This window comes from Gouania willdenowi, chromosome 4, assembly GCF_900634775.1.
Source record: "Gouania willdenowi chromosome 4, fGouWil2.1, whole genome shotgun sequence".
In the NCBI taxonomy this organism is placed as follows: domain Eukaryota; kingdom Metazoa; phylum Chordata; class Actinopteri; order Blenniiformes; family Gobiesocidae; genus Gouania; species Gouania willdenowi.
The window spans coordinates 21,880,038-21,892,322 of NC_041047.1; the positions used below are offsets into that span (position 1 = coordinate 21,880,038).

Genomic DNA, 12,285 nt, shown 5'->3' on the forward strand with positions numbered 1-12,285 from the left:
ATGTTGGCTCTGGAGTAGGAGGAATTGTGCTGGGGGCCAGGAGAAGATGGGCCGTGACTGGCCATCACTGTCGGACCCACCAACTGGAGGGTGTTGTGGTTTAGGGTCGAAATGCCCAGTGAGAGTTGGACACCAACTGATGACATCCCCTCCTGGGCAAAAGCAACAGTCATGCAGCAATGGCAGTAATTTGTTGCATCACTGATGTATTCAACAGCAGTTAGATCACATAATATACATCTCTCTATGGAAATGTCAGGTTAAACCTACTTTTAATGTGAAGCCTCACTGAAAGATTTACACAAATAAACAATCTTCAACTTTAGCTATGGAAAAAGTACACAGTTTCATACATAAGGTCATTATCTGTCATTAGCATGAATAAGGCACCTTTCGCTAAATGATGATGCCTTTGGAGCTATGTTGGCCTTTTTTGGGTAAGGTGAAGATATCTAGTGAGGTTAGGGTAGGAGAAGGGTTAGGGTTAGGGTAACGAATGACACTTAATGACAGCCTTCATGACACTTTATTTATGCTAATGATAGGTGTCATGTCATAATATTGACAGCGCAATGTCAGTCTAATTTATAAAACTTCAAGTAAAGTGTTACCATTATGTTTTCTCAAACTTTAGCATACAGGATATCGGTTTTCCATATTTATGGAAAAACCATTACCGATGTAGACCGATATTTTTCATTTTATGGCTAATGTCAGCTGATAATATCTGTGGGCCAATAGTATCACAAATCCCTATTTATCATAACTTTCTAAAGAAAAAATAATAAAATGCAAATATGTGTCATGTGTGGATGTTTGGAATAAAGTAGTCTGAAATGAAGATAAATGAGGGTAGTTTGAGACACTGTCAGAATGATGCTGTCTGTATTTACTGAGCAGCTCGTGTCCTGTCCTGGTACACATGTGTAAGCAGAAACCTGCCTCAGCCTGATCACGTGGCTTACCATGACAACCAGAGAGAGTCATCAGTGGGAGCTGTGCTGTACTGGTGGTGGTGTTTCTGCACTCTGTCTGCTGTCTGTCTGTGGGACTGAAAATACTCTAACTGTGTGACTGTGGGCACCCGACCTGTCTGTGAGTACTGACTCCTGTTCTGTGTGCATGATATGTCATTTACTCGAGTGTGTTTATGTTATGTTTCTCACTAGGTCTTGAAATGCTCCAACTGTTTCTCTGTTATCACTGCCCTGATTGTACGACTCCTACTGCAACTCTATATCAAATGACTGTGTCTGCATTAACTTTATTTACATTTTTTTCTTTGCTTATGATGACTTTATGTAATGACCCTTCTGTAATGGCATTTTCAAGCTTCATTGGACATTGAGAAAAGTCCCAGCTGAAAGCCATGAGTCACCTCAACCCAGGGTAGGAATAACTTCATTATACTTACTTTCTTCTAGTTTTTCCTTCTATAAAATCTGTGATTATTTCTGAGATTAACCACTGAGGCATTATTACATGAGTGTTATTAGCCACAGCTAGGGCTCAGCAGCAGTTTATCTGCCCATCAAGTTTACACATTTCTGTACTTTTCAAGTACTTATATGTACTTAAAATTAATGAAAAGAAAAGTGTTTCAGATAAATACACAATAGTTATTTTCAAACTAATTTCAGATTTTTTTTATATAACATAATTTCTTGCACACTTCACACTTTAAAGTCTATTAAGATTATAATATTCAGATACTTGTGAGAAGTCATTTTTACTTATTTATTTTTGATGCAATAGTAATTTCATGAATAAAACACTTTGAACATGGTTTTGTTTTTATTAAAACATGGTTGCACAGATGGGAGCAAATTTAAATGTTTTAGTGTCAAGGGTACTATAATTCTTTGAAAAATATATATATTTTAGAATTGTAAATGTTGTCAGTGGAGAATTGAGGTTGGTCTGACCTGACTGATGAGCTGTTGAAAATTTCGAAGAGTTCAGTGTTGTCTCAGATAGACTCAATCAGATTCTTATCACTGTCATTTGAAGGTGTCTTGTTTTTTGTTTTGTTTTTCATTTTTAGAGAAAGATTTAAAATATTGTTGACCAGGTTTTGACATGACCCTATAATGCACCATTAAGAGATCTGTTTAAAAATATATTGTAATGTAGTTTTTTGTGTTAATACTAGTTTCTATATTTTTTTTGCAGTCACTTCATTTTGTATACATATTTTGGTTTTGCCACTTGTATTAAGCTTTTTACATTATGTTTTGATTATTTTTCTTTTGTTTATATATTTGAATAATATTTAGTGTTTGTTTATTTTAAATGGTTTTTTCCTTATTTAATGTGTTATTTTTTTAGGTTACTATTTTGATTGGGTTCTTATTTCTTGAAAGAAAGAAAGCAAAAAATGGTCAAAGACAAATGTATTCAGGTTTTTACGTGAGCATATATAAATTGGCAGTATGAGTTACTGTAATGCAAATGGGCGTCGCTTAAAATCTTGCCTAGGGCTTTAAATGGCTTAGGGCAGGCAATGCTCTAAAGCAGCAGTTCTCAACTGGTGGGTCGCGGACAGCTGGTAAAATATAAATAAATAGCCTACTTAATATCTCTCATGTTGGACTTGTCTTTTATTTTGAAAGAAACGTTGCTTTTGACAGGCATGCTGTGAAATGCATGTTGCACAGGAAAATATATAGATTTATGTTTAAAAAAAGATTATACGTGTGTTTTTAACAGTTATTTTTGAAAAACTACATTTGGTTGTTTGAATTTTTCAAAAAAAAAAAAAAAATAGTGGGTCGCAATTTATTGACCATGGCAAAATGTGGGGCCCAGTGTGAGACCAGTTGAGAACCCCTGCTCTAAAGGAATGTCGTTTGCTATCTATTATTAAGCACTAACACAGCAAATTTCAGTTTCAAGTGTCCCGCTTGGTCATAGAAAGTCAAGTTCAAAATGAAAGGTGATACTTGGACTACAGAGAACATCTGCGGAGGTGCACAAAAAGGTGGCGGCCAGAGTTAAGTGTGTTATCCCCTCCAACTCGTCCGTGTAACCAGACACCTGTAACAGAGGAACAGTCTTGTTGTGGTGTACACAAATGGTGGAAATCAAATCTGTGTTGAGGGGGAAAAAAAGCTGCCAGTGGACAGGAGAGTGTGTGTGTGGACAGGCTGATGTCTGGTTAATGAGGGCCCAAAGAGCTGCCAACAAACTAACACCATCCTGGGCGTCAGTGAAGCATCTAATTAGGATTCAGGCTTTTACAGCGACTGTAAGCAACAGACGTTTTGATAGTGGGATCACATCGAATGAATTGATGGTTCCTTTTAAAACAAGCAAAGGTTTACCTTTCCTATTGTTTGTGCAGACTCATCTCAGCATACAACAGCCTCACAGACAAACACCTGGCAGGATACTTCAGCAACACTCGCATCAGGAGGCACCTGCAGAGAGCTGGACTGGTATGACTGCATGATCATTAGAACATTGGAGAAGGAAGGAGGTTGTGTGTGTGTCAGGATTGGGGGTCACTTATACTTGTAATCAGGTAATTTATCATGAATTACAATTAAGATATTATCAGTGTAATTGTAATGGGGAAAATAAGTTGCTGTAGTAATCGTAATTGAAATGTAATTGAGTTCAGATAATTTACTTTGTATTTGAAATTGGTATTAACATTCCATAAAAACTGTCGTTCACAATGTAATTAAATGCAAACTTGGGGAACCATGTTACAGTTCTATGTCCTACACATACGTATGTTTCATATCAAGTTATCCCACTACTACCTTTCAGTTTTCTATAATTTTACCACTCAAAAAGGAAAGACACAAAATCATGTAACCAATATTTTCATGGATAAGGAAGCCTAATAAAGTAACCAAGCGATGTGAAATTGATTAGATTATAAGTCATGTATTTTTCAGCTGATTTTGTACTTGGGTGAAAACCGACACCTTATCATTTCTATTATCTAATTTTACATTCTACATATATGTTCCAACTATATTCTTACCAACAGTATACATACATTTTACCTAACTTATAGGTACCCATTAGGTATTATTATTATTATAGTGGGTATTATCCAATTATATTCTAACCTACCAACAGTACGTATATGTATTTTTAGTACCTATTTATCATGGAAAAGGTGAATATGTGAAATGATTAAAAAATAAATAAACTTTGATCAGGGTTCATCTAGACACAAATCTAACTCACAAACAGGCAGGAAAATCAAAAATATCAATTCTGCACCACATGGTGGGTTAAAAGATGTATTATGAAATGTCTGAGAGTCATGTAATGAATGTCAGTTGGTTAGCAGAATCCACCAATATAGCTACACAGGGAAATGCCTACAAAACAAAAAAATATCAAATTGTTGATTAACTTGTACTTTGGCAGCATTTTAATGATTCTATGGGTAAAACTATTGAGTGGGGTGATATACCATATGTATCCTCAGAGCAAACCATCTCATATAGCCAAATTTTGATATTCGTATGTCTGCTAACGTCCTTTTAAACCTATAAATATATAGTTGTTTTTTGCCTTTTAAAAGTCATTTTGATCAGTTGTTTATCTGTCACCATTATCAGATCACCAGGAGTGGGAGAATAGTTCCAGACAAAGAATACAGACACAAACTGATTCAGCGAGCACATCAGAGACACATTCGAGAATGCCTGGCTCACGCCATCTTCCACAAGGTGCTGGAAATGGAGGTGGGAAGAGTACAGTGTCTAAATCAAAGAAGGAAAAAACCTTCAGGGACGTGTTATTTTCTTTTAATGTGTATGACAAATGATGCTGCTTAATGCTTCTTTCAGCGTCTTCACCAAAAAGAGATCAAAAGGAAACTGGAGGAGTATGCAAGGAGGGAAAGAGTGCATAAGATCAAGGTACATTATTTACATAAAACAATTGTGGGGACTCAAAAACTAATGAGGATCAAGTGCACCTTTAGGAATTACCCTGCATAAATACTTAGTTCTCTATGTTTATGGATTCAACTTCCTTGTAAATGGTCCATCATTGTAAATGGATTTTGTTTAAAAGGTTGAACGCTCTAAACGATGTGAGGAAGATATGATCCGTATCCTGTCTCCACGCCCACCCATGGGTGCCAGGGCTGTGCAAAAACAGTACTCAGGGCCAGAGGGTGAACCCTCGGAGTCATCCGAGTCTGTAAGTTAACACGTATTAGTGTCACAGTTTTGCCATTAATTGATTAATAAAGAAAGGCCATTTTGATACCAATAACAGGTGGGAAAAAAACCTGAGCAGAGGCAACTCAAGTACACTTGTTGGATAGTAGTTCAGTGATGCTGCCTTTAAGTGAGGTCATGGGTTCAAAACCAGGCCTCCACTTATGTACAAAGCATAGTATAAATATTTCCATTAGTAAATACAAAATGACCTCTGTTAGTGTTCCATACATGTGTGTTTCATGTGTCCGTAGCCAAGCTCGTCCAGACCCAACACGGCTCCAGGGAAGATGCAGAGGCCGGTGCGTTTGAAGCCGATCCACAACAACAACACCACGATGTCAGTAAGACGCAGCTCACCTTACAGGCTGCCGAAATCCTCACAGGAACACGACCAGTCTTTCAACTGCACCGTAAGTGCAGTGTCTGTGGGGGTCTTTATGTCAAAAATAATTGTATGTATGATACCTTTTGAAAAGGGGCTTGAAGCCTAAATTCATATTGATTTACTTTTTCTGTTGTGATTGTTTTAAGCCATCAAAAAATAGTACAGAAAACAAGAGTTTACTCGCTGGTTTGCTTTAATCGCGCTGCAGTGAAGCCATTTGTTCACCAGAGCGAAGTCACCGGCCAGGAATCGAGCTACAGTTTGAGTGCAAACATACCAAGATCTCCATCTGTACCCGGACCAGTGTCTGCCTCTTTGATCTGCACCACCAAATATATCAAACTTAGTGGACTTTCCAAGGAAACAAACCCTGGCGCGTTATAGCATGCTAAAGAGAGCTGATGTGGCTGTGTATTGGCTCTTTGATTGACCCGTGTCCACTCCAGGGTGTTTCATAACTTGCAGTCAGGGAGAATATGCGGTAACACTTTACTTGAACTTTTATACAAAAGCTGACATTACGCTGTCATTATCGGTCATTAGCATAAATAAAGTGTCATGAAGGCTGTCATTAAGTGTCATTTGCTAAATTATGACACCTTTGGAGCTGTGTTGGCATTTTTTGGGTTAGGTGGAGAGATCTAGTGGGATTAGGTAGGGGTTAGGGTAACGAAAGGTTAGGGTTGGAGTCAGCAGATTTCTTTGTCATAGCCACTATGTTTTTTCACTCATTAATTTCATCTGATGTGCCCCTGAAAGACCCCAGCATGTCCTCACAAACTTTTCCAACAGATGGACAAACCCTCCAGAAGAGATATGAAAGCAATGCACATACCTCACCTCACAATGGCATCTCACCCTACTGCCTTCCAGTCATCAACAATTTTGTCACCCCAGTCCCTCCAACCACAACGAGGCAAGAGCGCGGGTCGAAGGTCAGTCGCAGCACCTTCAGAGGTCGCAGGCTTCGCTCTACCACCACCTCCAGTGGAGCCGACGTCACTGAGGTCTTTCTTTCCTCTTTCTCGGTTTTTACTGGCAACAAAACTTTCCACATTTAGATCTAGCACATACGTAAACTGCAGCCCCATTGGATTAATTATAATCAACAAATTTCCACGAGATGATTACGTAGTACCTTTGAATTTCCATGAGATGATACTTTAAAACACATGAGGACATTCAAGTACTCAAGAAATCTAAACTGTATCTGTACAGTAGTATATTTGTTTTAACTAAAGGAAAACGTTATTGTTAACTTTTTTGGAGTGGTGGAAAAAACTATCCTAAATGAGGAGACTGACCTCAGGTTACCTTCTCTCTCCCTCAGGACCTCCCACTGCTCAGGAGCTCTGTACAACAGAGCAAAGTGTTTGTGACCATGGTGTACTTTGGTAAATCCGTGCATCTCTCCCATGACCTGACTGACATGAGGGACGATGTTAAGGTGTTTCAGCAGCACTGTGGTGGAGAAAACCTGTGTGTGTTCAAGGGGAAGCTTTGTGAGGGAGGTCAGTGTGAGTCTGTCCATTAAGAATTCTGTTGACAATGACAAGCTCCATTGTCCATCATCTCTGTGCTCAATCTCTCCCTCAGAGATGTTCCAGTTCAGTTCCAGGCGACACAGAGGATTCCCTTTTAGCTTGACCTTCTTCCTGAATGGGCTGCAGGTGGAACGGCTGAGCTCGTGCTGTGAGTTCAAACACAGAAAGGGTTCTCGACTTGGTGGCAAGCATGGACACTTCGGGTTTTCCGGCGTAGAGGGTGCTTCACCTTGCTACAAGTAAGATACACAGCTCTTGTTGTGACGTAACAATTCAATGATGCACGAAGAATGTTTTTGCTGCTGGCGAATAAATTCACCTGAGTGGTACATTTTTCAGATTAAAGGGTTGTGTTGTTTCATTTGTCATATTAATGACACTTTCAAAGTTTATATTTAGTCTTGTAACACATCCTGAAGTTTTTAATAGCATAGTTTTTCAGTTTAGAAGCAATCCGGATATCACTGTCATGAGTAACAATTGTTACCTTTGTCTCCTCTCTGCTGATACAGCTGCATTTTTCATGAAATGTCTTAACGAAGTACAAATACTTCTTTACTGTACTTAAGTAGTTTTCTTTCTGGTATCTGTACTTTACTTGAGTAGTTTTTTTTTTTTTTGGTGCCCTATGACTTTTACTCCTTACTTTTTTAAACAAATATCTGTACTTTCTACTCATACGCCTATTTTTTAAATGAGCTCGTTACTTTTCAGACCTTGTCACTTAAACTGAACACAGCACTACCAGCTTCTGCTGCTTGTAAAAGGCTTTTCAGCAGCACGACTCAGTTTCAGACCAAAAAGGGCACGTCTCCATTCTAGAAACCTGGATGACATGATTCTATTGAGCCTCAATGAAAATGTTGATAGTTTGAGCTTTTTTCTGTTAGGCAGGTTCCTTAGTTTTTATAGTTAACATTTTCAAGTTCTTAAAAATGTTAAACTTGAAGCTGCTCTGGGTTCTATTTCATAATATTTTGTGAGATGTCTCACTATGGGACGCAACCTCTGTCTGCATTCCTCAGAAGCATTTATTTAAATCTGCCAATCCTGATTGGCCGGTGAAGCGTGTCCGTCCACTAGGGGGTCACGCACCTCTTATAAAAGGAGGACACGGACAGACCATTCAAACACCTCTTCTCCTGTCAGCTATCTCGCGTTTTTTTGCCGGCTTAACTGTCCACAGGCAGATTCTTTTTATTCCAGTTGACGGACGCTGGCAGAACTAGTGCCTACTCTAGACCACAACAGGTGGAGAAGTAGGTAAAATACAGCTCTTACTTTGCTTTGCTTGGTAGGTGCTGTCTTTTGCTGCCGAAAGGTAGTGAACCTCCAAGCCTCACCTCCGGCTGACGACTCGCAACACTGTTGCTCCGGCACACGTTGGTCCCCAGTGGCTCTTTCACTGTGGTGTTAGCTCCACTGCACGTTCCTTGCCGCAAGGCCGGTGCATTGACCTCAGCACACCTCGCTGTTGTCTTGGTCCCACTGCCCTCGACGCCTACAGGCCCTTGCGCGCATCAGTCTTCCCTCTGGGCTCTCACGAAAGATTGTAGCCCAGCTCCAGCTCCAGATACTACGGTATCCGAGCTTCGGACGAAAGCGAAAGCTGCCGTCTCGAAAACCAACGCTGTTCTCGACGTCTCAGACAGTTCACGCACATGTTGACTCCGCTGATGGAAACTGCGACTGCTCAGGGTTCCAGCTGAGATTTCCAGCTCGGCCTGGCGTCTCTCTCCCCGCTTCACGAGGATGTCCTTGTGATTTACTGTGGAGAGTTTTATGAAGACTCCTCTGACCCTTTCAGCTCGGGTGCGGACGAGGAGGATGGACCTTTCATCACCCAGGCTCGGGGCGGGCTTTATGCCACCTCTGTAGTCTCCCAGGAGGAACTGGAGGGCTCCATGCCCGTCTCCTATCCTCCCAGCCTGGACACGGTGGAAGTGTGTAAACGCGCTGCGGCTCGGCTGGTCATTCCGTGGCCCACTGTAGTGACTGAATCCACCAGGTCCCGCTACGAAGGGAAGAAGCTCCACTTTCCTTCCCGTCTTTCCTGAGCTGCTCATGGAAGGAGCTCGTCCCTGGAAGGATTTTCGGCTCCGCCTTGTCCACCATGCAGCAGCGCTGCGAGGAGAAAAAAGAGAGACGTTGAGGCTCTCTGCCTCTGTCTCACGTCTCCACCGGCGCGACGAAGGGCTTTTCCTCAGGCTGCTCCCCAGGGTCTGCAGTTTAAAGCGGCGAGCGTCCTTTCCCTGGCCGGCCCCACCAAAGCCTTGACGAGGCTCGCCTACCTGGCCCGGTATTCCTGCAGCTCCTCGCCCCTCACGTTTGTCTGCTTTTACATGCTGGACAATTTTGCCACGTGTGTGGCACAGGCGGTTTTACTGTCCTGATGTGATCAGACTTCTGCCCTGGAGGCTGGTACCCTTGATAAGGATGTCTGCACTATGGGAGTTTCCATATCCCATAGTGAGACATCTCACAAAATATTATGAAATAGAACTTAAGGTTATATATATAATCCCGGTTCTATGAGTAATATGAGTGAGATGTCTCACCAGACTACCCTTCTTGCTCAAACGAGGAGAAGAGATGCTTATTTTGAATGGTGCACGTCTGTCCATGTTCTCCTTTTATAGGAGGTGGGTGACCCTCTAGCGGACGGACGCACTTCACCAGCCAATCAGGATTGGTAGATTGAAATAAATGCTTCTGAGTAATGCAGACAGAGGTTGCATCCCATAGTGAGACATTTCACTCATATTACTCATAGAACCAAGGTTATATATTTTATTAATAATGTGTGCTAAATTATCCAGATTTTCATATAACAGATTAAATTTATTTCCATGTACCATATTTCCATAAGTTCTTAAAAATGTTAAACTCAAAGCTGCTCTGGGTTTTATTGAGCATTTGTATTTTTTTCCTTGACACATTTATTTATTAAGAGTGCTAAATTCTCCAGGTGTTCAAAGGTAACAGATTTAACTTGTTTCCTTTTACCAGTATTCTACAAGTTCTTAAAACTAAATTAAATATATGAAAATTGCTGGTTTAAAAATCCTGTCTTATTATTGAAGTCATTTTTTAATTTAAGTATCTATACTGTACAGTACTGAAGACTAGTGCTTTTGCCATCTATGCTTAAATGTTGAAAACCATTTTCTGTTGAGACCTTAAAGTGTTGGTTGCTTAGAGAAAATATTTATGTTTGCAGGTGTTTTGACATCAATGGAGTGCAGTAATGCTAATTCCACTAAAAGCCAAACAGTTCACTCAGTACTGTATAAATTGTCATAAATTAAATCTAAGACAAGCTATCTTTCATTTGTAGGTGTATCATTTCCATGGGACTGGATAAAGTACCCACTCCTCCCTCAAGAAAGATGAAAGAAAATGGAGGAAGAAATGCATTGTGCACAAGTTCTAAAGTCCGATCTGAGATGCTTGCAGCGAGAACTGGGGGATACACAACATCTCACTCCGAATGTGAAACCAGTCAACCTCCATACACGGAGACTCAAGTCAAAGAAGAAACAGCTTGTGACGAGGACAAAATACGAGATGGTATGAAAAATCGTAGTAAGCTTTGTAACTTTAAATTCATGAACCTTTCCTTTTCATGCAAAGTAATGGTTTCCTTTTATGTATTCGTCCTTAGAGTACGAAGAAGACTTTGAAGCAGATGACGAGGGCCCTGCAGAGGAGGGAGAGGAGAAAGAAAAGAACTCTCCATCTCCATTCAGTGAGAACAAAAAGCAGGTGGAATGGAAGGAGACATCTGAGACCGAAGATGATCAGAAGGATGGTGAGTGACATTAAGAATGAATATCAGTGAACGGTTGATTTATGCATTAAAAAGTGTTTTTAAAACTTTAACCCTTTAAAGTTTTTAAAGACAAGAAATAACCTATTATCGCTTCGTTTGATGCATAGCTCACTCAAGCTCCAGCTCTTTGAACAGCGATCAGGAACGAAGTGATGATGATACCACAAAAGACGAGGATAAAGAAAAGCCTGCAGAGATCATTTATGAGGAAACTGTTGCTCAAACAAATCAAATGGAGGAACCCGAGCTAGCTGCAGCTACTGAATCTGACTTAGCAACGGCCAAAGACTCAGACATAAGGGACAGTGTTGAGGACAGCACCGAGATTGACATCACAGACACCAGTTTGCTTACTGGCAGAGAGAAAAGACAGAGTCTTTTGTCCTCAGAGGACAAAGATACAGAAAGTATAGTCGAGCAGAAAAAACAGGAGGAGGAACGGGAGAAGGGTGAGTATGAATGAAAAGATACAGGTGTGGTGATGTGATGTGAGTTTTCCTCCATTGTGGAGGTTTTTCCACCATCATCATAACCAGATGTGCTGAGACAGGTGTGCAGGACTTCACTTATGACCCCACATTGCCTTATAGCATTGATTCAGATGGCAAAAGTAAAAGAATAAGCTTTTTTTTATTTATATATATATATATATATATATATATATATTCCTGGTGGAAAAATTATGTTTGTGATGGTTTTGTTTTTGTGCTGTGTTTTTTCTGTTAAGTTCAACACAATGTCTTTACTGTAAAGTTGATCTGTTCAGTTTTTAGAGAATTACATACAGTGTCAATGATTACCAGGTGCACAAACAAATGAATGACTAACAAATGCAGTAACTTTGGTTTTTTTCATTTCAGTAGAAAAAGTCCAAATGAAAGTTTCATAGGTTGAAGACATTGTGTAACTTTGCATTGTGATTACTTTTGGTTTTGTGCATGCTTTTTGCATGTTGTGAGAATTTGTTATCTTGAAAATTAAAAGAATATTCCTTTTGAGGCTGAATCCTTCTTCATTGGCTCATTTCTTTTCAGTTGAAAAGTTTTTTTTCCTGCATTCTCCACACTCCAAGAATGGAGGCTTACAAACACCCCGGCTCTTTGTTGCAAACTTTTAAATATGTGTTTTTCTTTATCCCCAAGCCAAATCTGTGCAGGAGAAACTGGTAGAGGCGATACTGAGGCAGTCTCACTGCAGCTCTGAGCCTGAACTGAGTGATACCAGCACAGAGGAATCTGTAGATGACGGCCCCAAACAGAATAATAAAGGTGTCGGATCTTTGTTCTTTCATAAGAAGTAACATGTGAACAAAATTCCTTTTGTGTTCAC

At 40.1% G+C, this 12,285-nt stretch overlaps 1 protein-coding gene across 1 annotated transcript in view; it reads left to right on the plus strand.

Annotated features, from left to right (window-relative positions):
- erich3 (glutamate-rich 3) overlaps nucleotides 1-12,285 on the plus strand; it is a 28,688-nt gene that overhangs the window by 12,760 nt on the left and 3,643 nt on the right. The window contains exons 2-15 of the mRNA XM_028443359.1: nucleotides 935-1,095; nucleotides 1,333-1,389; nucleotides 3,344-3,437; nucleotides 4,584-4,709; nucleotides 4,815-4,886; nucleotides 5,044-5,172; nucleotides 5,447-5,620; nucleotides 6,390-6,587; nucleotides 6,911-7,091; nucleotides 7,177-7,363; nucleotides 10,462-10,694; nucleotides 10,789-10,935; nucleotides 11,064-11,405; nucleotides 12,099-12,224. Of these exons, the coding sequence (XP_028299160.1) occupies nucleotides 1,370-1,389; nucleotides 3,344-3,437; nucleotides 4,584-4,709; nucleotides 4,815-4,886; nucleotides 5,044-5,172; nucleotides 5,447-5,620; nucleotides 6,390-6,587; nucleotides 6,911-7,091; nucleotides 7,177-7,363; nucleotides 10,462-10,694; nucleotides 10,789-10,935; nucleotides 11,064-11,405; nucleotides 12,099-12,224 (2,029 nt within the window). The 5' untranslated portion in view covers nucleotides 935-1,095; nucleotides 1,333-1,369. The remainder of the gene's footprint in view (nucleotides 1-934; nucleotides 1,096-1,332; nucleotides 1,390-3,343; nucleotides 3,438-4,583; nucleotides 4,710-4,814; nucleotides 4,887-5,043; nucleotides 5,173-5,446; nucleotides 5,621-6,389; nucleotides 6,588-6,910; nucleotides 7,092-7,176; nucleotides 7,364-10,461; nucleotides 10,695-10,788; nucleotides 10,936-11,063; nucleotides 11,406-12,098; nucleotides 12,225-12,285) is intronic.